Raw genomic sequence first — 26,975 nt, 5'->3', positions numbered from 1 at the left:
GAGAGGCCACCATAAAACCAAGTTCTGCGCCACACAGAGCTGGTGTTCGTCCCTCTAGTCGCATGCAGTTTTAGTTACCCACACACCTGGCCGAGTTTCCTCTCACTTTTTGGCAATAGTGGACTTTAAAGTTGGGAGGAGGATGTAATTGTGCAGCACCATGCGGTGCCTCATGGCAGATCTGGAGAAAGTCTCCGGTGCTGGTGGCAGCATGAGCTGAGTGACGGTATAACCCTGAATGCATGAGATCAACACGGGCTGCAGGGACCTTTACAGGTTCCTGGTCCTTGAGGCTCCCAGGAAGGACCGTGTCTCTTCCCCCTATTACCCAGAGCATTCAAAGACAAGGAAGGAAAGGAGAGCTGGAATTTGGGGCATTCCAAATTCCAAACCAGGTTTTGGAAGATGGTATTTTTTTTTGTTTGTTTGTTTAATCATCCTGCATCCACCACGGAGACAAGACACTTTCCTGACAGATGGAGACTCAGACCCTCAACAAAGCATTCACCTGCTAGCCTGTCCCTCCTCCTGACAGCAAGGGTGGATATTAGGAGCTGAATGGGGGCTGCCATCTCCACAGGGTAAATGGCTTGAAGGATGACTTGGGGGCCCTACCAGGGTGGGGTCAGCTGTTCAGTGTGGACGGTCTGGGGTGACCAGCTGTTGCCTGCAGGTGTCAGATGTGTCCCCCTTCACACAAAGGGGCCCTAAGGCTCACCAGGCCTTTCTCCCTCACCCCCATTTTAATGGGCATTAAAAATAGAACAATAACCATGTCAGAGGAGGGAACTGACGACAGACTCGTGGTGGGTCGTCTGAACTCATTCCGCTGTAAAATGTAGAAACAAGAAAGGGCAGCCACACCACGTCCCCCAGGACACATGCAGCTCTTTTAATATAGTGGTACCCACCACACATCCGCTTCCAACACCGCATTACATCTATGTGTCATTCAAACGGTTACTCAATTTCAGCCAGACGGCTTTGGGCTGGAAGACTCGAAGGATGGCTTGAGCCAGCTCCCAATCAGACCCAAGCCTTTGGAGGCCGGCTGTCCAGTTGGGATGCCCTCATGGGCCAGAAGCCACTCTTTCACAGTCTGTCCTCCTCCAGAGTAATTGCCAATGGCACCGTCACTGCGAATCACCCTGTGGCAGGGGATGAGGATGGGGACCTGAAAAACAAGGGGTTTCACTGTCAGTCTGGCTCTGGGCTGAGGAGTCTGTGCTGTGGACAAGATTCTGTCCGTGATTGTCCAGCACCATCCGACAGCTCTCCAGTCAGCAGGCTGCTGGCACGGTGGTGGTGCTGACTGCTTCAGCAGCCCTCCTTGCACCCTGCAGAGACCTTGAGGGTATTGTTTGGGGTGTGGAGGAGGAACCCAAGCTCTGAGGTATATGAGGCATATGGGGTTCTTTGCATCCGGGTATGGGGGGAGGGTGCCTGCGACTGCACTTGGGAAGTGATTTATCACGTTCACCTCCTGAGGTTAAAACTGCATTTCTGAGTTCTACACAGGAAGTAACCTTCTCTGTCCTCACCATGTTGTAGCTAGAATCTTCAAGGACGACGGCAGGCCCAGTTCACCTAAGGGGCTAGCAAACTATGGCTGAGGGGTTGCTACTGTCCACCTTCTGATTTTTTTTAAATAAAGTTTTATTTGAGCACAACCATGCCTTTGGCTACTGTATGTGGTTGGTTTGTGAAGGCACAAAATACTCCCTAGTTGCCCTTTACAGACAAATTTGGCCAAGCTTGCTCATGCTGTGCCTGTGTATTGGGAGTTGTTCTTTCGTTCCCTTCTGGAAACATGGAGTCACACAAGCACCGTGTCTATGCCTTCCTCTGGACACTGCCATGGGCAGCACACCCAAGGGCGGGCATGGTCAGTGGGCCACTCTATCCCAACAAGGCTTGTAGATGAGGAAGTCCTCACTAGGGTTATTGCTGCCTCCCAACTCAGGTGGTCTGAGGTACCAAGGCTGCTTGCCAATCCTTAATGGTGTGAGTAAAACTAAATATGGATGCTTTTCTACTGTAACGCGATGGATTTACTCTAAGGGAGGCCCCTTCTTAGTGGAAACAAGCTTATAAGGAGATGATGACTGTCACGGAGCACCAATGCTGATGATGGCCAGGCACACGTGTGCTTGGGCTGTGATGTTGTTGATGTGTTCTGAGTCATTTGCCCAGTCACCTGCTATGCAAAATGTCACCCTAATTGAAGAATTGAGGAAATAATTCCAGTGAGTTATCAAAACAGGTGTTTCCTCCTATTGACCCTGACAAGCTCAAAATCAGGGGTCTGTAATCTCATGAGCCCCATGGTAGCAACTATCCTACCATTTCCCTGGCCTGGAACCATGCAAACCTGTAGGCATCTTCATTGGGGTCCAAAAGATCTGGATGCCAGGTGCTCATGGGGACTGGGCTCCAGAGCAATGCTCATACCAAAGGGACTCTGAAAGGGACTCTGATGTTCAACCTGTAGCTGCAAGGCTGTCCAAACTTCATTCTCTGACCTCTAGTCACTAGGATGAGGGAATGCTTGCATCTGCATTGGGAGTGTGGTCCACAGGGGACTGATAACTGCCTAGCTCATGAAGCAGGTGGCTGAGCTACTTGGACTGAGACTCCGTAGTCCATCATCTGTGGAAGTTGGCAGCTACTGGGGCCCTTCTGCTTTGTGGATAGAGACACTTCTGGCCTCACCCAGAAGGGAAGGAAAGAATGAGAACAGCTAGTGTGTCTGCAGAAAATTTATCTGTACCTCGATTTCCTTCAAAGAAGGTCAATGCATGCCTTACCCATAGCCAGGGTGGTCAGAGATGGCAGGGCTGGTGAGGGGAAGTCGTCAGGGCTGTGCCATCTTCTCCAATTTGGTTTTTATCCCCATGCCTTTATTCCTCACTAGTTCGCAACATGGGTAGAAAAAGATGGATGTCCCCATGAAGCTTTCAGAAACCCACCGTGGCTGCAGCCACATGGACACCCATCATTTCTCTCCCTGGCAACAGTGTAGGGTGTGACTATCAACCTGGCAGGAATGGCTGACATCTACCCAGGCAAGGAGCGTGTGTTATGTGCTGCTGTAGAGAATGCTGTGGATTCAGTGGACACTTCTGCCCTGTGTTCCTAATGGGTAGCTCCCAAGCGAGCTTTAATCGGAGGGCTAAAGGAGAGCTCACACAGCTGCTGTGGTCCCAGGGCTTACTGTGACTGGGGGTCCCAAGGAACACGGGTCATGATGTACCTACAGTGGTCGCTGTGGGCGATGGCAAGTGTTAGTGAGTACAACCTGAGCTCTGGGCACCTGCTCCGCTGGAGGTTCAGGGCTCATTCTAGAAGGTTCTGAGCTGCCCTGACACATGCAGACAACAGATGTGCAAGTCCACGGTTATTTCAGGTTCACAGTGGCTTTGCTCTAGAGGTTCTCCTATGGTGAGACAGCCACTCCTGCAGGACTCCAGCAGAAGGACTGCACAGGCACGGCTGCCTACCACCTATATCCCATCTTTCTTTCCTCCTTTCCCTGTGGCTCAGGATTCTCTACTCTCGATGCACCCCTGCCTTTTCTGTCTACCATAGAGAGGCAGTGGGACACAGTGAGCAGCTTCTGGCCAGCTGATGGCCTAGAGGAAGCTGCCGGCACAGGTATCTGAACTACTGAGCTCTGGGTCTCAGAAGTGGTGCGTCCCACTGTTGCTGCTTCCTTGCTGCTCCGACCCTTCACATGGGCAGTCCTATGTGCCATGGTCACCGCCATGCTTTCAACCACATGGTTCCTCTGCTGAGTCGAGTGTGCTCCTTGTTGGGGTGTAGCAACACGATCCAGCCGATGGGGTCATTCCAGCCCTCACCCCTGATAAGGTGTTTCTTGTGCTCGATGTGAGGTTTCCCTAGGTAGCCCCCTGCAGCCCTCCAACACCTCAGGTCAAGGACACTGAACTCATGCAAAGGCCACCTGGCTGTTAGGAGGTAAAACCGAAGTTCTAACCAACAGGAGTCTGAGTCTGCCTGTCCTCCTGATGCCTTTCTTGTTGAATGCGTGACACGGCGATGGCGGGACTCTGTGGACCTGAGGATCATTGCTGTGTGACAAAGCTCGGGAGATGGGGGACATGACTTCCAGCCTCACAGGCATTATCCTGCTTTGACTCCGAGTTCGATGACATGGACAGATGTGGTCTAGGAGTCATTTAACGACAACTGCCATGACTAGCAGGGATGAGGGAGCTGATAATGCTACAGGAGCTGCGTGGGATGAAAAGTGGAATTCCAGCTGTGTGTGGAGGGCAGCGTCCGACCTGCACCTTCAAGGAGCCATGAAGGACGCTGTGATGGAATGTTACTATGACTGATCTCCAACAAAACCAAACAAACCCCCAATACAATAGTGATACAGAGTGAGAAGCCTGTGCGAGAAGATGGTACCGACCCTGGCTCTGGTTGGCACAGGCGTCCCAGTCAACCTGATCTCACTGATATGTAGATGTACATTCCACCATTCCACTTGATAGGTCCTTCCACTTCCCTTTTTCTCTTCCCTCTCAATGGATTATGGGTTATAAAAGTGAGTACCATGCACACACCCCTGCCTGCTTCCTTCTGTGGATTAGTGCTGTGTCGAGGACCGCTGACTCAGAACGCACCGTGGACCAGTGGCTTGCTCACATGGTCACCTTTAGAAACGGGCCCTGCGGGGCTGAGGATTTAGCTCAGTGGTAGAGCGCTTACCTAGGAAGTGCAAGGCCCTGGGTTCGGTCCCCAGCTCCGAAAAAAAGAACCAAAAAAAAAAAAAAAAAGAAACGGGCCCTGCTTCACATGGAGTTAGCAGTAGGTGTTCAGCCATATCTGAAGATCCTGTATCATTGCTTCTTGAAAGCCCTCGCTACATGCAATGCAATTGCTATCGATACGCCAAGGAGCCCATGGTATTACAGCTTCATTGAAATCTTCATGCTGTGAAATCTAATTTGTCCGATACCCGGATCCATCACTCACACCGGCCCTTTCTCAACTGCTATAAAACTTCCAAACCCATAGATTTGTCTCCAACAAAAATAACATGAAGGAGCCCTGCAATCAATAATGGAATCCCTCTGATTGTGGTACTGGCTGAGTTTTTTTTTCCCCCAACTTTGCCTTTGTTCTTCTGGGCAGAGCCCACAAGGGAGAAAGCTTGTTTTCACTCGCAGCCTCATCAATACCTAAATCCTGGTGAACAAGTGACACCGAGAAGTTGTAATCAATAGCTCCCGGTGCGGTTTTTTCTTCTGGTCAAATGGTTCAGCTCCGCTGACAACCCTGACACTCAGAACATGATGCTAAATCTTTATCAACAGCCATCTGGGTGACTGGCAGAACAGGACTCAGGGGTCATCGGTGCTCATGGCAATCTGTGAATAAACTAACTCCTCAGGAATGTGTTTGTTTAGAAAAAGGTGGGAAACTCCCTGAGCTTGTATCGATCGCCTCTGAACTACATTTAGCAAATTGTGTCTGAGGATGTGGCGGAAGGGGGTTCTCTGAGTGTGTGTGTCGGGATGGTGGTGAGGAGCCTCTGATGCTGGGCATCCCTGATACAGGGTAGCGTGGCACCGTCCAGAGACTGTCCAGTTTCCTGAGAAGGTCAATGAGTCCCACCTGAAAAACTTGTGAGAAGCTGAGATCCAGACTGGAGGAGACTTCCACCCTACAGAACCCATCTCCTATTCTTGGAGGGGATAACCCAGCAACGGGCAGCTCTAAGACCAGACGGCACGAGGCCATGGTCACTGTAAGCCACCCAAGGAATGATGCAGGACAGTTTCCAGTGGTGGGCATTCCACATCCTGTCCCACTCTCACGACACAAGTTGTGCTACTTAGGTGAAACCTGAGCACCGTGTCTTCCATGACCTTATTCCAACTTGGCAGCATTGGGGTAGAGGAGACACAGCCATCCCCATCTCAGTCCTGTTGTCAGTGGGGCTAAGGATACCTACCAAGATGGTCTGCAGGCAGAGCTTACAACTGTCCAGGCCTTTTCTCCCTCAAGTCTCAGTATCTCCTTCTCATACCGGTTTCTGGTGGTACGTGGTGGAGACTCAGCCCAACGGTGCGTGTAGTATGGCTACTAGTGTGTACAGTAGGCAGCGGGGCTTGTTCTGACAGCAGAGATGTTAGCTGCACTCAGAGAGAAGCTGTGGTGTTGGTGCCCACCGATGGGGCTGTCATCATCTTCCTGTGAGTACACACAGGAAACTTTGCAAAGCTGAACAGCTTGGTTCCCAACTTAAGTGTGGATAAAACCAAGTCATGTGTCTTGTTGCAGGAGTGGCCTGGGGAATGCATGTCCACAGCTCTTCCTTCGCCTTGGGAGGGATTCAGATGGGCGTAGGGATGGGATGGTGCAGAAAGACTACTCCACTCTGAGGTCAGGGCAGTTGATGTGTGTTTAAAACATAGCTACAGGGATGCAGCAGAAAAGGTAGAAAATGTCTTGCCTTTCTCTGTTCTGGGGCATTGCTCGGAGCTGCAGAACAAATGTATTGGAGCTGTCTCTGTCTGCTGCCAAATCTAATGCCTCACGGCCCAGTATGTTGATTCATGGCTTTAGTCTCAGCACTCAGGGGGCAGAGACAGATATCTCTGTGAGTTCTAGCCTGGTCTATAGAGAGAGTTCCATCCAGAACAGCCCCTTCGGTATAACACCTCTCCCCTCCAAAGAAGTGCAGACTGTTCATTCCTCCATGTCCCTTCCAGGTGAGGTACGCTTCTGATCAAGTGGATTTTTCTATCATGTTGGGACCCATATAACTTTATCAACATGACAGCACACATATAGTGCCACAGGGGAGGCTGCCTGGGATATTTGGGTACTCTGGAGGCAGTGTGGAATCTCTTGAGGACTGTGTGATAACTTGACTTCTCACCCACATAAGGCCCACAGGCATGTAGGGCCTTGGTCTGGCCCTTGGCTGGGCCAAAATGCCCACTGCATTTGTGGAACCACAGGTGTCTCTAAAAACATTGCCTTCCTGTGGGCTGGGAACCTGGTGCTCAAATAAATTCTGACAGCGTTGTAGGAAGAAACATAAATTAATGCTGACACTTTCTAGGGGGAACGCCTTTCCCCAGGGAGCTAACACCCAAGGACGGTAGACATCTATGACGCAAGGTGTCACACCTTCTAGGCTCATCAAACCCCAAAGACCCAGGGAGAAAGGGTGGTATTATTTCACCAAAACCTTCTCAGAAGGCTGGTGCCACATGGCTCTCATCTTCTGGGTGTACAGTTGTATTTCAAGTGTATGAAAGAAAGCTGCTACTTAACAGGCCCCTCGGCATGGGTACTCTCCAGTGGGGAGTAAATAAACAGGCTGCCCTCCTGTCTGCTTGCCACTCTCCAGGCTTCTTCCTCTCTGCTAGGGGCTACTGTGACAAAGAGCTCATGTGGCTGGGACGCAAAGGTCCCTCTCACAGCAGTTGCCAATCCCAAGCCCCGATCCTAGCCACATAGTTGGCCTCTGAAATACATTTACTCAAATGACACTTGGCTCCCTGGGTGGCTTGAAGCCCCTGTGACACAGGTATCCGGCCCTCTGCCCATCTGTGGAACTTACTGGATTGCTCCTCATCGCTCCTCCTACTGCACGAGCCGCTTTGGGGTTGCCTGCCAGGGCTGCTAATTGCTGGTAAGAAACCATTTCTCCGAATTTCACAACCTTCAGCAGCTTCCATAACACCTGTCTGGTGAATGAATCTGAAAGAAAGGAAACAGGATGACGTGATGTGGACAAACGGCTCCAGCAGCTCGGATATAAATAGCTGCCAGTCCCCTAGCAGGAAATGCAATGGCACAAATGGAACTGTTATACTCAATTAAAACACAGGCCTCCACACAGCGCTCTGTCACCGTGGCCCGGGCAAGGAGAGCTGAGAGTGAGGCGGGCACAAAGCCGGCGGGCCTCGGAAGGCTTCCTGCATCTTTAATTTCCTTCCAGCTTCTACACGTTCCGTGTGGGGCTGTGTGCGATGTTCTTTCTGTGAACAGGCAGGCGAGCATTTTGCACACAGTTCAATTAGCAGGCACGGGGAGTCCCTGCCGGCCCACCTATGTGGAAGCCTTTTGGACTGCTGGTTAATTTCCAACTTCAGTTGAGATGGAGGAGGGGGACGTATCCAGGGACTGGATGGGACCCTTCTGTAACCTTCCACGCTCAGCAGTGAGGGGGACTATGCCCTGTGCTGTTGTAAATGCCAGATGCCTCCACCAGTATGCCCAGGTTATAGGGGTGACCCTGGCTGCAGGCAGCCCTGTTTTCTCTGATTAGCCTCATCAAGTGGCATGCGTTTTTTGTCTTGCAGGAGAAATGACTAGGGCAAGGCATGGTCAGCTCGTTTCCCTGGATGCCCCTGGGTTTGGGAATCATTCTCTGCATACGTTTTAAGTCGGGCATAAGCCCAGGCTACAAGAAAGAGTCCTATTGTCTTCCAGAGGAGACACACTGGCTGGGGAGCATGGAGGCCAAGCCACAGCCTCTATACCTGGGGCTTCAACACTTCAGGTAGGAGTTTCTGAAGGGAACAACAGGGGGTGGAGGGTTCCATGGGCAGGAACGACACTGGGAATATGTACCCTCCACAGAGCTAGCCACACTTGGTGCCAAGCTGGCAGAGTATGATTTGGTCCTTAAAGGAAACACACCCTTACATGCGTGTTAAATAATAAAAATCACTTCTTAACTGAAGGGAATGATAATCACTTCACTGGAAAAAAAAAAACCCAAACCCTGTTTAGTCTTTATTATAACATTAAGCAAATTAAACATCAGCATAATCCAGGTGATACTAGAAAAGGGTCATCGAAGAAATTAACTTTGTTGTTCATTAATTTACATGGATTAGTAGAGGGCACAGACACAGCAAATGTGCTCTAGTTTTTTTATGATATAATTTCAAACTGTACAGCATTTGTGGCAGGAGGGTGACTTTGGGGTTAATCAGACTGATTTGTCCTTTTAATTGCTTTCTATTCAAAGAAAATTCATTAGATAATGTTCTCTTCAAAATTCATGAATCAATTTAACTGAAGAAACCGCATTAACGGCTCTGGGTTCATTAACAGGCGAGGTTTGAGTGGCTGGGTGCTGGGAGGGTTTCCTTAGGCAAACAAGCTCTGTTTACTGTCTTGTCCTCTGAAAGGGGCTTGAAATCACCTTGCTAATCACACTTATTGTTACTGTTGTCTGAGAAAAGGGAAGGAAGTGGGCAGCCGGAGGAGAAGGAAGGCTGAGAGCTCTCTGGGAGCTGCCTAGGGAGGGAGCAGTGGAAGCAGTCTCACAGGGCAAGAAACCGAAGCTACCCTGGTATCCTCAGAGGGTGTAGACCAGGTTGGCTATGCCTGTGCTGTGGCCAACCGACAGGGTTGCGGCTGGTGTTTTCTAGAACAGACTCATGTTTCAATAAACCTGCTGGGATTATCCAAGGGATAGTCTAACTGGATCCAGTGTAACTGAAAAACAGTAGCACTTACACAATGGTGGTTCCCTGCCATGGGGACGCTGACCAAGGACTGTCAGGTCACCAAGCATCTTTTGCTCCAGGTGGAAAAGTGTCTGGAAAGTTTATGTTTTCAGATATCAGTATAGATTATCAAACGCGCTTGTTTGTTTTAGGTACCTGTTTTTTATTTTGTATGTATGAGTGTGTACCTGCATGGATGTGCATGCACCACATGAATGGCCGGTGCTCGTGGAATCCTGAAAAAGGGCACTGGATCCCCTGCAACTGAAGTTGCAGACTGCTGTGGCTTGCCATGTGGGTGGTGAGAACTGAGCCTGGGTCCCCTGAAGAGCAGCCAGTCCTCTTAACCACTGCCCCACCTTGACAGCTTCACATTCTGTTTTGCTGTCAGCTTCTCACAAAAGCCCTGTTTCTGTTTTTATCCTCTAGCCCACACTGGCCTTGAACTCCCAACCCTTCTGTTTCTACCTTCTAAGAATAGAATTTACAGACACACACGTCGTGTCCCAGGTCACATGGTACTGGGGATTGAACCAGGGTATTGTACAGGCATGCACGCTCACTCTACCAATGTAGTTGCATCCTGAGGACTGGTAACCAGTTTTTAACCAGTCCATAGCCCACAGCAATACACTAGGCCAGTGTTTCTCAACCTTCTTAATGCTTAGATGCTTTAAGACAGTTCCTCATATTGTAGTGAACTCCCCCCCTCCCTAAGCATGAAATAATTTTCATTGGGTTCTTCATAACTGTAGTTTTGCCACTGTTATGAATATTATTGTAAATATCTGACATGCAGTATATATGATATGTGACTCCTATGAAAGGGTTATTTGATCTCCAAAGGGGTCGTGACCCACAGGTTGAGAACCACAGTGCTAGTCAGTGTGGCTCAAAGGAAGCAGTATTTTATAGTCAAGCGCCTCATTTTCAAATGCACCTGAACATCCTCCGTCACTGTCACCCTGTAAGGAGCAAATGCACTAATTAGTGGATGCCACTCTTAGAGACAATGCCTTGAGAACAGGGCTAAGCGCAGTCAGATTTACCCTACACTTATGAATAAGGAGGGGCTGGCGTTTCTGCATTAAGCACCATCTTTCAAGCATAAGCGATCACTTAAGTTCAGTGTTAATGTAGAAAGCACTTTCTGAAGGTTGATGTGGCTACAGAAATCCTTGGTGGCTGGCTAAGTCATGTTGTGCAGCCTAGGGGACCCGCTGAAATCCATCCTTCCCCTGTGTGGCTCTCCACAGGGAGCAAGCCAGCGACCCCAATGCTGTGGGAAATATTTGGTCTCTCCATGCTACAGTGTGGTGTTTCTCAAGCTTGCCCCTCTGTTATGTCCCTTCCAGATGCTTCCTTTCCCCAGCCTGCTCCTCTGCTCCAGGGCCTTGTCATGTCGATGCAGCTGGGGTTAAGGCTCTGCTGGAGGCTGCCTGTACCTCAGACTCCCTCTCTGAAGGACACGGCTCTGGTCCTTGTACAAGCAATGAAACCACCTAAGTAAAAAAGGGGTTATTTATCACATAGCATCTGGTGTTGAGATCATCGGAAGCGGGAAGGATGCTGCTTCCCAAACTGGTGCTGTGTTGTCGATAGCAGCTTTAGATGTATGCCAAGGGAGTAGCAAGTAAGGAAACATCACCTCAACTCCTGGCCTCAGACCCATGAAGCTCAGCTACTTCTTTTTTTTTTTTTTTTTTTTTGTTTTGTTCTTTTTTTCGGAGCTGGGGACCGAACCCAGGGCCTTGCGCTTCCTAGGCAAGCGCTCTACCACTGAGCTAAATCCCCAACCCCTGCTTCTAATAAGGGGGACCTCACACTGGGGATGTGGTGGGAGGAGGCAGCAGCCTGGCTCCACCCATCTTACTTCTGGAGCCCACCATTTCCTGGGTTTCCACCAATCTTCCCAGGTGCTGCCTTGATATATATCCCTTGTCTCTATGACATGCCACCTGAGTGTGGAACAGTCACAGGGCTGGTGTTCAACCTGGTTTAGACCCTACCCCAAAGTACCTTGCTCAGGGTCTGGCTTGCATGCCCAAGGGCATGGCAGGAGTCTCTTCTCTCAGCCACACAGCTCTGACTCCCAGAGGAGAGGCCATGTTTCAGAACTGGGCCTTGAGTTCCTCCTGGGCCATGCTTTAAGGAGGGAACACTCAGGTAGAGGCCTAGGTACCACACACAGGGTGAAGGTGACACAGGCTACAGCCATTTGAACTCATGAAACCCAATTTTCGGGAGCCGCTAGGGTGAGGTTTCGAGGAATGAAGCTAAAACATGGAAACAGAAAGAGGTGATCTGGCCAGATCAGATGGTGGTGGCACATGGGACCTGGTTCCTACTGTCAGACACCTTTCTGGAACTTGGTAGAAGGTAGACAGTAGCTCTGTGAGGGCTGTGATGTCACCAGAAGCAGGCAGATGGAGGAAGAAACATCACCAAGACGATGAGCAGTTACGGCTTTTCTTTCATCCCAGACTAGGTTTGCTCCTTTGACTGACAGAAGAGCAGAGGGATCTCCCAAGACGCTGTCCTTCCACTGTTCCCTCAAATACTATGCTAGGGGGACAGCACAGAGCTGGTGCTGGGCTGTGGTGGCCCCAAGAACTTGCATCCTGAGGAATAGCCTTTTCTGGTGGCAACATGTATGCGGGTAGGTAGCAGTCCTTGCTTTCCACTTGTCTTTGTCTTTCTGTTGCTTGGTCCTAGGTCTGAGCTCAGGCACGAGCAGTCTTCAGCAGAATCTGAGCAAAGCCCGGGCTGTTTCCAAGGTACTGAAAGGGGAGGCTGGAGAACTAGAAGACACCAGCGAGACTGAGGAGGAAAAGAGTTATTAAAAATTATATTTTATTTGTTTATCTTGGCTGTGCCATGGCTCAGAGTCTCATAATATTCAGGCTGATCAGGCTATAATCCACAATTATTAAGTACATGTTCATGGTTAGGAACATGTCTAATGCTTGGGCAAAGATAAGTCAGGCTGAGGCTGATGCAGAAGCTGGACTCATTTGACAAAACCTGAAAGGATATGTCATACAGACGCTGCAGAAGGGGAGATGCTCTCGAAACAAACACAAGTCACAAACAAGGTCTCTGCAAAGAAACAGAAGTTCTCAAGAACGAACAAGAAGAAAGTTTAGCCCCAAGCAGTCAATAACTTGACTTACAAATTACTCTTCATAGGACCCATATGACAGCAGAGGTATGCGAGGAAGGGTCAAGGATCTGCAGACAAGCCAAGAGTGTCCCCACCTGAGCACTGAGAAATTCTATCTAGTGAAAACAAAACTCCCCAAGAAGAAATGTGAGGACTAAGGGGACACAGTTAAATGATTGTCTGTTCTTGTTGGATTACCAGCAGGAGGAGAGAATGAGTGGAATGGAAAAGAATTTTAGAGAACAGCTTTCAAGGAGCAGAGTAAACTGCAAATAGGACACACTCGGAGAAGCCCTGCTCAGGTATATGCCACCCACTGCTGAAAGCTAAAACCAGAAGGAGCCAGAGGAGAAAGAGCTCACTCTACAATGGGCAGGGATATGAACAGCTAGGGGTGCTATCAGAGAGGCCAGACCATGGCAGCGTTTTGAACACACTGAAGGGAAGGCAACTCAGAATTCTGTCTTTAAAATGCCCCAGGAATAAAGCTAACATATGAAGAAGGTTTTGAGTAAAAGAGAAAAGCTGAGATAACCCATTGTTAGGAGCCCCAATCTTCAGAGAAAAGAGACGCCAGAGGAAACCTGGGAATACACAAGGCCAGCAGCATGGCCAGACATGGTGAACAGGCTTGTCATTCTAGCTACTGAGAAGGCAGAAAGATTCTGGGCAGTCCAGCAGGATCATGTCTGAGAATAAAGGGAGAAAGAGTTGGAGCTGTACCTTGGATAGAGCACTTTCCTCGTATTCAGAAGACCCCAAGTTCCTCCCCTTACACCCTAACCAGCCATACACTGGGTGGGAGAGACGGGACACACCGGGTTGAATAGCAAACTACTGATTCTTAAGGAATTTTTATGTGTTTGCTTTTTACAACATATTTAACAGCTGCAAATACCAATGGTCACAATGAAATTTCAACATACCTAGACATTAAGGGTTATAGACAGTCAGTCGCGGGGAAAGGAAAGGTCCTACACCTGTTTTGAGAGGTGACCAGGGCAGTATGTCTCTTCCATTTAACCTAGAGCCAAACCTCATTTCTCTTTATTCCTCAGATATGAGGGTCTCTGTGGGGATGAGATTTCTATACCCCACTCAAAATGGTGAAAGGCCACTTTTAATTTTAAAGGAGGTGAGTGTTGCAAAAGGAGAGACGGCAAAAAAGCAAATAAATAAAAAACCCTAGTGTTCATAAAATAGGTCCAAAGGAAGGAGGATGGGAAAGAGTTCCAAGGAAACAGAGAATAGAATGTTGGACCCAAGCCCAAGCACACCAGTGACTGACTGCATCAAGCAGAAATGGCTTGAGCATAGCAATAACGGGACTGGCAGGGCTGGAGAGACAGCTCAGGGTTAAGAATACTTGCTGTCCTTTCAGAGGACTGGAATTTGGTTCCTAGCACCCAGGTAAGGTGGCTCACAGTGATCTGCTTCAGGGGACACAGAACCCTCTTCTGGCTACTGTGGGTACCTACACACATGTGCATATAAACATACATAAAAGTAAATCTTACAAGAGAGACAGACACTCTTGGCACAAATAAAAACAAGAATATCTACTGTTTAACAGAAACCTGCTTCAAATGAGAGTCATGGGAAGGATCAAAGAAAACAAGTGTTAGGAGGATTAATATGGGACAAAGGAGCCTTAGAAGTAAAGAATAGTCTGAAGAGAGAGTTTCAAAAAGCAACTTGTCCACCCTGAGTGTTTATGAGCCTAATAGCAAAGTTCCAAGATGCATGGACCCAAACCTGGGAAAGCTGAAAGGAAAATTACAGAAATCCATAATTACCCTTCAGCACTCAGACACCTTCTCTGTCAACCATCAAGCCAGAAGACAGAAAATCAGCAAGAAGAACACCTCAGAAACAGAACCATAATCATAGTTCCTTTTCTACTGTTGTGATGAAACACCATGACAAAAGAAACTTGAGGAGGGAAAGGGTTTGGGTTTACACTTCAATATCACTGTCCATCAGTGTGAAAATCAGGGCAGGAACTCAAACAGGGCAGAGACCTGGAGGCAGGAGCTGATGCAGAGGCCATGGAGGGATGCTGCTTATTGGCTTGTTCTACATGACTTGCTCAGTCTGCTTTCTTATAGAACCCAGGACAGGGTGGTGGCACCACCCACCATGGGCTGGGCCTTCCCAGGTTAATCACTAAGAAAATGTCCTACAGGCTTACCTTTAACCTCATTTCCTCATGTGGGGCCCTCCCCTTTTCAAGCTTATGTCAAGTTGACATAACACCAGCCAGCACACCCACCAACAGATGATCAACAAATATTTATTTGAGGATATGGTTGGTAGCACAAGAACACATATTCTTTTCAAATGCCCACAGAGCCTCTGATCCAGAGAGAGGGTTTGCTATATCCTGTAACATACTATAAGCTGTAATACATGTAGCGTAAACAAAACCAGATCAATCATCTCTTTGACCATTAGATTAGAAAAGAATCAAAATGCAGCAAGAAGTACCCGCTTCAACCCCGGAGAAAAGCAATAGGAAAAATAAAATACACTGGGCAGGATGCAAATGAAATAAGATACTGAAGTTCATGGAATACAGCTAAAGCAACACTCAGAGGTCAACTCACAGTATTCAACATCTGTGTTATAGAAGAAAGACTGCATGCTAACAATCTCACCTCTTACCTTAAGAAACAAGAATGAAAACAACCCAAACATTACGAAAGGGTATACTGAAGGTAAAGATTGGACTCAATTAATTGGAAAAAGGAAGACTGTGAAAATCTAAGAAACTGAAAGCTGGTCGCTTGAAATAATTGGTAAAACTGAGGAACATCCAACAGGATGGGTGGAAGCCAGGAAAAGAACAAGGAAGACTCAGGACTGTAAGCTGTTCCTGGGAATGACTTCGGATAAAGACATCCAACTTAGTAAAACCTACAAACTACTGAGGTTCTGCAAACATCATCCCATCCCACTGTGTGATATTATACACTGTCTCACATATAAAGACCATTCCACTGTATGATGACATTACACACTGTCCATCTCACACATAAAAACCAATAATCAATCATCAATCCTCACTCCAGTTTAATTGTGCGGGCTTAGTCTTAAAGACGCTATAGTTTATTCTAAAGAACCCATTTCCAAAGAGGAAAATTTTGTTGTGCCCCTATTTATACTCTTAGATTAATTTAAATGTAATTCCTTTCAATTTTTCTTTTAAATATGTTTCGGGATGATTTTAAATTAAATTTGTAATATTTGAGTCCTTTCCCCTAAATGGGGTAGAACAAAAGCAGTACCACCAGAACCCAACCCCTACTGTGTAGAAAACCCACCTCTATGGGATCCATCTTGTTTTTCCTTATTGAATGCATATCTATATGCTCATCACAACAGCCACTTGCCAGCTGGCATCATATGATACATGATTAATGAAGTCTACCCTCATTCTCTGTGCTGTGGTCAGACTGAGAACCCCTAACTAGTTAGGGAAAGCCCCTGACTAGATGCATGGTGCACAGTGAACAATCACATACAAAACTCAAGATGGGTAGCTACACCAGGGCACAAGTCCCAGAGGGAGGAATAAACACTGAGAGAGTATCCACCCAGAAGGGGCCCTGAGATACCCGAAGGGGTGATGAAGAAATAACAACACCAAATTGGGCCTGTTGGTCTGTTATCCCAGTGACTAATGAACCTGAGGTATAAAGGTCAAAAGTTCAAGGCCTACCTGGAGTACAGTACCAAGGAGTACAGGGCAGCCTGTGTAAACAGGTAAGACCCTGTGTGTAAGACTAAACAGATGGTAGTGGGGTTAATACAGTGAAAGTGAAAGGGGAGGTGGGTGTGCTAACACCTGAGCAGTAGAGTGACATGGGTTCAATCCCCAATACTGGTCTCTGATGATCCCCCCAAACAAAGCCAAAACAAAACCAAAACGAAGGGAAATAAATCCACACAAGCTTAAGGGGAAGGACAAACCAGAATAACCCTACGAGGTTAGGTTTGTAATTTCAAACCTCCTAAAGGTGGAATCTCTAGGGCTAAAATGAGCTCACCCTCCCTACGATTAAAGAAGAAACGTCAGTATCAACTTCCTGAGGAAATGGGAAAAAATTTCCCCATTGTGATCACCACAGTCGCAACAGCAGAGCCAGAGAAAGAAAGACACCTTCAGGAACATAGTCCCCGAGTGGTGGTGGTGGGTAATACAGACGTCTGGCTTAAAACTGAGCATCCAAGGCTTAGGGGGCATCTCAGCAAAGGCACAAGGAGCGTTAAGATTGAGCAGTAAGAAGACAAACCCAAACATAAGGGGGCAAATCTGAACAGATTCTTTACCAAAGCACATGTATGAATGAGGAGTAAGTAGATGGAAAGAGATTTATAGCTTGTCTTTGGATCTGCATGTTAAATAAGGACATAAGACTATGTAGTTATGCGACTGGCTAAAACCCTCCTCCCCACTGATCTGTGCACGGATAACAGAGCGAGAGGTGTGTTCTCATGTTGTAGGGGGAACAGAGATATATGGCTGTTTTGGAAGAGAGTTGAGGGTTTCCTTTCTTTTCTCATTTCATTTCACTTCTTTCCTTTAATTTTAACTTTATTTTTTTTAAATTTAATTTCATTTATTTAATTTTGTTTTTGAGATAGGATCTCACTATGTATGCCACTGGCTTTGAACTCCCAACCTGTCTGCCTCAGCCTCCAGAGTTCTGGGGTTACAGGTGTGCACACCACATTTGACCAGTTTGGTGACTTTAAAAACAGAGCTAAACAGAACATTACCCTGTGATCTGGAGACCACACTCCTGTTTGTTCCATTTGATTTGAAAACTACTATCATCATAAAAACTTGCCCCTAAACGTTTCTAGTCACCTGTTCATAATGCCACAGCTCCTAGCACTCAAAGTGTCCCTTAGCACATACACACAAAGCGGTATTACACATGTACTGTGCAAGCCATTCAATGAGATAGTCAGCTGCAAAGAGATATGGAGGGACCTTCAATGTGAACTTAGAGCAGAAGAAGCCAGCATAAGACAGTACACCTGCTGTGTGATCCTGGCCACATGGTAACAAAGAAAAGCTTAAGCTACACAGAGAGAAAGTTGAGTCAGGGCATAGCAAGTGGAGATAAAGAGAGGGTGAATAGGCAGGGCACAGAGGAAAACCCAGGATGGAGACTTAGTTAGGCTTACATTGCTGTGAAGAGACATCATGACTAAGGTAATTCTTATAAAAGACAGCATTTGATTGGAGCTGGCTTACAGTTTCAGAGGCCCATTATTGTCAGAAAGTATGGCAGCATCCAGGCAGGCATGGTGTTCTTGAAGAACTGAGTATTCTACATCTTGATCCAAATGCAGCCAGGAGACTGACTCTTTTGAACTGGGTGAAGCTTAAGCACTAGGAATCCTCAAAGCCTGCCTACACAGTGACGTACTTACTCCAACAAGGCCACCCCTCCTATTAGTAGCACTTCCCGTAGACCAAGCATGTTCAAACCACTACCGGGACATTAGTATATATGATGCTATCACAGTGAAAATGATAGTCCACGAATATCAGGTACTATAGAGACTTAACACGGTGACCCCAAACAATATGTTTAAGTTGACAAGGACACAACAGTGAGGAGGCTGGGGTCCTGTCTAAGGGTTGGCTGTGAAAGGGACGTTTGTCTAGTCATGTTACAGCATGAGCATCCTTACTGTACTGGGTAGGGGCATGCCTAGGGACAGAGAACCGAGTTCCTCAAATGTAACTCTGGAAATGAACCGAGCCTCTACATCCCCACAGACCAAGAATTTCAAAACAATGGCAGCATACTGGGCTCATGGAATTAATTTCCAGAGCTCCCAGATTTCAATTCTTTATGAATTGATCTAAAGAGTTCCCACTATTCTAACAAAAAACCCAAAAGGCTTTAATATAGATTCAGAGTGATAAATTCTAAAATTTTTATACAGAAAGGAAAAGGGTCGGTCTAAAAACACTCAAATATTTCAGAGACAATAATAAAAGTTGAAGATGCCATACTGAAAGATTTCAAGATGTACTAAACTCTTACAGAAATTGTAATATTGACTTTTGATTGTTGGCTCAAGTGCATTTAGAATCACTTAGGAGGTACAATTCTCCATGCACTTGTGAAAGTGCTTCCAGGGAGTTTTAGCTGAGGAGAGACTAACCTAAACGTGAGAGGTTATCATCCCATCAGTTGGGGTCTCGGGATGAACAAGAAGGGAAAAGAGAGGGCCTCGCTGAGTACCATCTCTCTCTGCTGCCCAACTGCAGATGCAGTAGGCCACCTGTGAAGGCCTCCATACCATCCCCACCATGATGAACTGTATCCTCAACCTGTGAGCCAAAATAAGCCTTTCCTACCGTAACTTGTTTTTGATACAACAATAAAAAAAATTCCTATGCTGAACCTATGTGGTTCTTGGGTCTTTGCAATGAGCTTGTAGAAGGAATGTGGGAAAAATTTGGAATTTTGGGTTGGAAAAGTCTGAAGATGCTGTAGGTAGAACTTAATGGGCATAGGAGTTGGAAAGGCTAGGATGCCAAGGGAAATGTGGATGGTGGAGGCCTGGCTCATGAAGTTTCAGAAGGGGGTCAATTAAAAACTGGGCCAGAGAGCATTTGTGATACATACATTCCAGCCAGGAACCTGGATGCACTCTGTTCCTGTCCTGAAAACTGGAGTGAGACTGAATTAAAAAGTAAGTTGTTTGGTGAAGGAAATTCCAAGAAAGCATAATAGCTAGGCTGTAGCATGGTTACTGCTCGCTGCTCTTAGTCAGATTTACAATGAGAGAAAGAAGAAAACCGTGCAGTTTGGTAAAGAAAGTGGCATGAACAAGGGTGAAGCAGTGGATAAGGCAGGGGCATTGTCAACTGCTGGAGATCACTCCATTACAAAGAAACTTCACATTCTGGGATGGGGTGATAAAGGTTCTCTGACAGTAAGACTGCCCACAGAAGGTACCGCTTTATAACAGTATAGACTCACAGGAAAGAAGACACGCTGCTGCCAGGAAAAGGGCAGCCCAAAGAAGTGTTTTCCCAGGCTTGGCCTCAAAGGCCACATGATTGTGGGGACTCTTACAGTCAGAATGAATGCATTTTGCACTATGAGATTCCACTGTGGTATTCAAGGTGGGCTGTCTGAATTTTAAACAGTGTGTTTTGGCTTTCTTCTGGTCTCTGTGAGTAGTCCATGCACATACAGATACATACAGGCAAACATTCATAAATACAAAATAAAAGTAAATTAATTAAAAAAAACAAGATGATTTTGGTAGTGAAACTGGTTTACTGAGTAAAGTACTTGTCTTGTAAGCATGAGGACCTAAAGACAGCCAAGTATTCTGGAATCCTTATAAACTCATGTGTTGGGGAGGTAGAGATAGGTGGATCCCTAGAGCTACATGGCCAGATGGTTCGACTCTCAGGCCAGCAGGACACCTTGTCTCAATTAAAAAATGTAACAGCACCTGATGAGTGACAACTGAGGTTGTTCACTGGTCTGTGTGCTTCCCACCCTCTTGATACACACACACACACACACACACACACACACACACACACACACACACACACTCACACACACTCATTCACACGCACTTACACACACATACTTACACACACACACACTCTCAAACATGCACACACACATGCTCACACCTATGAGTACTATACAAACATGCACACATGTGTATAGGTACACACACAAAACCAAATAGATGGATCAAGGCACATTTACACCATGGAGTACTACTCTATCTAACAGTTAAAATGTATGCTGTAGACATGTGCAAAGCTTGGATCAATCTCAAAGACATTAAGCTGAGTCAAAGGAGGTAAGCTGTAAAGGTTAAACACTGTCTGACTCCAGGGTTGTGAGTTTGTAAAGGCACAAAGCTCCCAGTGGTAAAGAACAGAAGAGTACTAGCCAAGAGTGAAGGATTTCTGGTGACAGTCCCTCTTTGAATGCAATTACAGTGGACAGAACCTGGGATGCATTAAAATCTATACAGCTACCCATCTCAAAAGCCAACACTGTTAATTATAAAAAAAGCCACAAAAGATAACACTTCAGGGTAAGATAAGGGGAACCCATTTTCCAGTCACCTTTTCTGCAATCAAAAGAAGCTTTATCAATCAAAAGGTCACAAGGGAGTGAATGGTTCTTCCCATTCAAAATGGAATCTTGGTCACGTTTTCTGCACAATCTTTACCTCTTTAAGCTACATGTTCAATGACCACCAATAACACTATTATGAGTTGTCTGTCAAATCCAGCTCACAGCATACAAGGTGTTGGCAAGGGTGTCATCTCTAATGTCAGTGCCAGGAACAAGTACAGGATCTGACTGGAGGGGCGAGAGGGTGGGTGAGGGTACTCAGTGGATAGCACAGTCTTCTGAAAGAGCAGTTCTGGCCTGGCTGACCTCCTGGCTTATCTTCCAGCTTGGCCAGGAGGAAGCTCGATGAGCTTTTTGCATATACCAAAGGATGTATGTGTCTGAGGATGCACATGGTTAAGGATGTGTGGGTCCCATCAGGACCTACTGCCGCTTCAGACCCCTAGAGCTGACACCCACCAAGATCATTCACAAACGCTACAGAGACCCACTTCTTGGCCCACTGCTGTCTCCTATCACCTCCAGCAAAGTGGGCTGGACAAAGTACATACTATGTAAAGGATACCTAGGCCTTTCCAAGTGACAGTGTCTTATGGTGACATATGGTCCATGGTCACTTCAGGTCATTCCTCCCACATTTCCATATGCCCCCCCTTAGCAGGTATTCTTTACCATGGCTCTGGGTGAGGACAAGCATGATCTCAGATCCTCCTGTCCCTTCCCTATCACACTCTTCACAGGGGACCCTCTCTGGCCTTGACCTATGCTCTTGTGTCTGCCACTGCTGGGACAGGAAGCCGGAATTGTTTTGTGCTAGACACAACTGGCAAGAGGCACTCTCAAGTTTGGAAGGGATAGACCCAAAGTGTCTGATGTCTGGTTGATCTTAGAAGGCACCACCTTCTCAGGGACTGGGGGCTCAGCTTAGAACTCCACGCTCACCTTCCACAGCTGAACATGCTGGGTTAGTGAGGAAATACAGTGTAAAATGATAGAAGAATTCCCTTAGAGGACTCTGACTAAAACTGAGGCTGAGTTAGGGGAGATCTGTGGGCCAATGCTGACCCTGCCCTGACGAAAGTTATTTGTAGTATTTCACCTTGGGGATAGGGTACTCCGCTGTCTGGATCAGGGGTACAGGTAAGTATGGAGAGAGGACATAGAATGACACCAGCCACAGTTGTACACATCTCCACTTGGCTTTATGTGTAAGGCAGTAAGAGGGTCTTCTGCTGTGACTTCAAAGAATAAAATAGGATTTAAAGGGCTGTGGGGGATTTTTGATATTTAAGAATAGGAGCTCTCCTGTGGTGTGGGGAACCTAGGGGTTCCAAATTGTCTTCACAGCCATCCTCGCCCAACGTGTAGGGTCATCTGGATGCCCAACCTGCCACCGCCACAGCTAACAAGCAAGAGGCAGTCTGAGGAACTGGCTCCCTTCTGCCATCAAGTCAATGAAGATGCTATGACGAGTTCTGGAGAACGACATAGCCGTTCTTAGAAAGCATTTGCCATGGGGGGCAGCTTCATAGAAATCTAGTGTGTGTGTGTGTGTGTGTGTGTGTGTGTGTGTGTGTGTGTGTGTGTGTGTGTGAATTCAGTGTTATTTTAAAATATATTAAATGATTATCAGGTTTGATTTTCAATATGATAAATGTACACGTATTTTAAAAATCTTTTTTTAAAAAAGCACCCCCCGCCCCCGCCTAGCTCCTACATAATCTTAAAGAGGCAGTGGGTTTTAGAAGACTCCGTGGCCTTCGGGGTTAAGTTGGGCCCACCAGTGTAGGTAGGCTAAAGCTATTCAGTGCTTAGTACTCGTGAATGGAAATGCTCTGTGGCCTGCTCTGTCTAGTCCTGGTGCCCCAGACACAATCTCTGAGCTCATCTCACAGACGGATTACAACATTAGCCCTTGGAAATCAACCTTCTGCCTCAAGGAGGAGCCAGGAACCAGCAGGGGTCTCAAGTAGCATTCCCTGGAGGTAAGATGGGACCAGCCTCGAAGCTCTGCCTGGGCGGATGTGCATTTACCTTCCAGCCTCCAGAACATACTTAACAAAAGAATTATGCTTAAGACTTTAAGCACAAACTTCAGGAAGCCTACAGAGAAATGATTAAGCTGTGACTGTCCGGGTGTGAATGTGAATAATTATACGTTAACACCCTCTACCACTCAAATAATTGCCATTCAGCTCAACAGCTGAAGGACTGACTTTTGAACGGGGGTTAATGGCGTCAGAACAATAGCAGAAATACAGAGAAATACACTGTGTAAAACCGTCTGAGAGGGCAGGAGGACAGGGGTAAGAGCTGTGTTAGAGAAGGCTGACTTGGGGTCGGTACTGTATTACCGAGGTTAATCATAAAATGAAGGAAAATCAAACCAAATCTAAGTTTCTTGCTGTCATGCCATTTGATGTCCTGACCCCACACAAACCTTTCTGAGGTTCTCCTTGGGAACATGTGGCTTCTTTCCCTTCCTCAGAATCCCACAGGCTCTGCACGCAGAGGTTGCTTAGAGCTCTAAACTGGCCGCTCTGGAGGAGACACTAACTTGCCTTGCACATTCACTGGTCCATACACAGAGGCTATGCCCCTGTCACACCGTGGTCAAAACAATGTTCCACAGAACATCTGATTCAGAATCAGTTATGGGCATTCCTCCCCTTCAAGGCTCTTAGCTTCCCCATAGACAGCAACAGCAAGGCTACCATCAAATCGCTCCTTCCTTTTGGGGGTTTCAGTGTGCTTCCAGGATGAACAGTGTTCCTGGACACACTAGTGACACTGGGGCAGGAGGACCTTGAATTTGACTTCAGTCTAGGCCAAACTAATACCGTTTCAAAAAGAAAAAAAGAAGAACATTAAAATAAAACCAAACCACACTAAACAATGTCAACGACCGCCCCCCTAATCTATATGCAGCTCCTCCCCTTGTCTCGTGCATTCTATACCCAACCTCTAGAAGCTTCTCTGAACCTGACTACTGCTTCCCTAGGGTAGGGGTGTGGGGGGATAGCCACTGCCATCAGCAGGAATCTCATGCTATAACCCCAAATTTTAGAAGAAGCTTCTCTCAAAGCGGGAAAGTGCCTGACCTGGCCTCCTGGCCCCTGCACACAGGCACCTCCCAGTGCATGTCACCCAACTTAATTTCCAGGACACTGACAACCCCAGAGAGGGGGGATGAGTGTCTGCAATGGCCCTGAGGTATGCTGAATAATTTTTCATTGATAATCATGCCGCCGCTGCCATTAGCTAACTTTTGAAGACCAACCCAACGGAAAGGAGCTGGGCCCTTAATTTCTTAATGAATTATTCTTCACCGTAGGATGGGGATTACGCCACGGAGCAGGCATCTCATTACTGACAGAGCTGTCAGAAGGACAGGCGAAAGGAAAACTGGCAGCTCTAATTTCTCTGCAGAGAAATGAGGGGCTCTTTGGGGATTAATCTCAGTACCAACATTGAGCCTCTGCCTCAGGGCAGCTGAGGAATTCAAAAGAAGTTGTGACTGAATTCTGAGCAATGGAAGTGAGCTCAAATGGGGCAGCTGACTTTGGTTTCTCACCTATTCAAATGAGGAAGAGGCTATGCAGGTGAGGGAGGGGGGAGCACACAGGGCAGGTAGGGGGATGGCAGGCAGTTGGGGGGAGGGCTGCACCTGTTCTACAGAAAGCCCGCGGTGTAGAGGAGCCTGGCACACACATGGTGATTGGGCTTGCATCCCTTCACCTCCTTGGAGAGATGGGTTGCAAAGACCATGTAAGTGTGTGGTACTCTTAGCTTCTCCACTAGGTATTGTATCCAGTCCCTGAAGTTGCCTCCATCAGTGAAGAGGGAGGTTCAGAGGCTGGACTTCCTCTGGTGCCTGAAGATGGAGTTTTCCATTCTATGGGGCTCTGTGCTTGTTGGGAGTGGCTCACTGCAGCTGCTGAAGAGAAATGGCTTCTCCCATGCAGAGGCAAGGGGGATTTATCAACGCATTCCTTGGTATCACATATCGATGAGCAGCCCCTGAATACTGACATCTGGCGCGTGTCTCTGCCCTTTCAGAGCTGGGGAAGAGTGAGGTGTCAGTGCTTGGAGCTCCACACAGCTCAGTGCACCAAGACTAGGGTCTTAAGTGCAGAGATGCTGGGCAGGGACATGGCCAAGGACAGCACTTCTGAGTAGGTGGACTCAGAGCAGGGTACTGCAGAAGTGGTGGTGATAGGGGGCTAAGGGACCAGGGAGCCAGGTGAGGGGAGTAGGGGTTCTAGCTTTTGTTGTTGTTGTTCTGGCTATTATACAGGTAGAGGCAATAAGAGACTAGTGTGGGAGGGGCTAACATTATTATCATGCTCAGATGAGGGCCCTGGTTGAATTCACCCATGGTGACTGCTGCCACTTAGGAAGTATGGAATGGGGTCCACTGTCTTGTCCCCTCTCCTCTGGCAGAACCACAATAAGATCAGCTACTGGCCTCACTCATTCCTACGACCTTCCCAAGACTACCTCTGAGCGCTCCACTTAAGCTAGCATTCCCAGCAGGCTCTCCTTCCTCTGAACTACCTCTGAACACTCCACGTGAGCCAGCATTCCCAGCAGGCTCTCCTTCCGCCTCCTTCCTCTCACTTCTAGGAGTCTCTCCATCTTTCTCAGGCCACTCACCTCACTGCCCATCTCTGTCTTCATTCTCAGGTGACCACTACTGTGTAGTTGTGCGTGTGTTCTCAAAGGCTCCTGTGTTGAAGTCTTGGTCCCCAGTCTGTGGTACTACAGGGAGTTGTGCGATCTTTTAACAGGCGTGGTCTTTAGCAAATGGAAATTAGGGCATTGGGGTATGTCCCTAGAGGTGATAATGGGGCACTGGCCTTTCTCCTCTCTCTGCTACTTGGACCCCTTTCCATGTTCTCTGTTTCTATAGCCACTGACCATCGACTGGTCCCCAACACTGAGCCAAATGCATCCTCCTTCTTCCTCCTAAGTCATCTCCAGCATGTGCTACAGTCAGGAAGCAGCTCACACTGCAGCTCCATGCCAGTCCTAGACAAACCCTCTCCAAGGTGCCCCACTGAGTCTGTGCCTGGGAGACGCTGAGAAGCAAAGTGCTCTCTGCACACACCGCTCTGTCCAGAGCACTGGGTTTCAACTCAAGACACAGTGGGAAGATGACACAGAAAACACAGTAAGTCACAGTGAACTCCTGGGAATGGTGGAGTGGGCGCTCTATGTCCCGTAGCAGTGCAGCTTTGAGAGGTTCCAGCATCTCCTTACCACTATTGGAAAAGCAAAGCTAGATGGAGGGTCAAATAAAGCTGCAGGGGGCAGTCCAACTCGGAAATCTGTACCAAGTCAACACATGGCCGGCTCTATGAGCCACAGGTAGCAGAGAAGCAGGAAGATAGCCAAATTTGACACTTTCAAAAAGCTCAAGGTTGTGCTGGAGCAAGAAGTATAGTACACACGCACACACACACACACACACACACACACACACACACACACACACACACACACACACAAACACGCCGGTATGCACACCAGTGGAAAGAGGGTAGAGATAATTGGGAAACACTGGGAACACTGCCTCTTGAAAGCCAGGAAATCACGGACTCAATAATCAGACTAAAGGATCTCCATGTTCCACAGAAGCTGGGGAATCTGAGAGACAGGCATGAGCAAATGGCTGTACTTGCTTAACTCAACAGCTACAGACACTAGAGTGGAACCAGCACAGGGCGGACACTTGAGGATGTCTCTGTGAATCCTCTGACAGCAGAAGTCATCACTGGAGGGAATGCCAAGGAGCAGTCCAAGTGACATGGTGACATGGTCACATATTCCATACCCAGTTGTCCCCTGGCAGTTAGAACAGGTTACAGAGAGCAAAGGCTGGGCCTGACTCCCTCCTCCTCCTCCTCACTCCTAAGGCCAGCTTAGACTACAAAGAGGATGCGGAAGGCCCACTGCTGATGCTGACTGCCCCAGGTACAGACCCAGCTCATGCTCAGCATTTTCGGGGTGCGCCCCAGGTACCTCACCTTTACACAGTTCCACAGATCCTAGCCTTGGTCTCACTAAGTCTCCAACTCTGAACCCACACATCAGAGGCACCGATGTCCTGCTGCACAGCAGAAGACCCACACCACACTTAGACTCCTGCCTTTC

At 47.6% G+C, this 26,975-nt stretch overlaps 1 protein-coding gene across 3 annotated transcripts in view; it reads right to left on the bottom strand.

Moving 5' to 3' along the window:
* Positions 1–871: 871 nt before the first annotated feature.
* The window catches only part of Mgmt (O-6-methylguanine-DNA methyltransferase), a 226,650-nt gene continuing 200,546 nt past the window's right edge, over positions 872–26,975 (bottom strand). For all 3 annotated transcript variants that reach the window (NM_012861.1, XM_063281716.1, XM_039101590.2), the window contains 2 exon segments: positions 872–1,174; positions 7,607–7,746. In NM_012861.1, the coding sequence (NP_036993.1) occupies positions 971–1,174; positions 7,607–7,746 (344 nt within the window). In that variant the 3' untranslated portion in view covers positions 872–970.

Source organism: Rattus norvegicus, chromosome 1 (genome assembly GCF_036323735.1).
Source record: "Rattus norvegicus strain BN/NHsdMcwi chromosome 1, GRCr8, whole genome shotgun sequence".
In the NCBI taxonomy this organism is placed as follows: Eukaryota; Metazoa; Chordata; class Mammalia; order Rodentia; family Muridae; genus Rattus; species Rattus norvegicus.
This window is presented reverse-complemented; position numbering and strand designations above follow the sequence as displayed.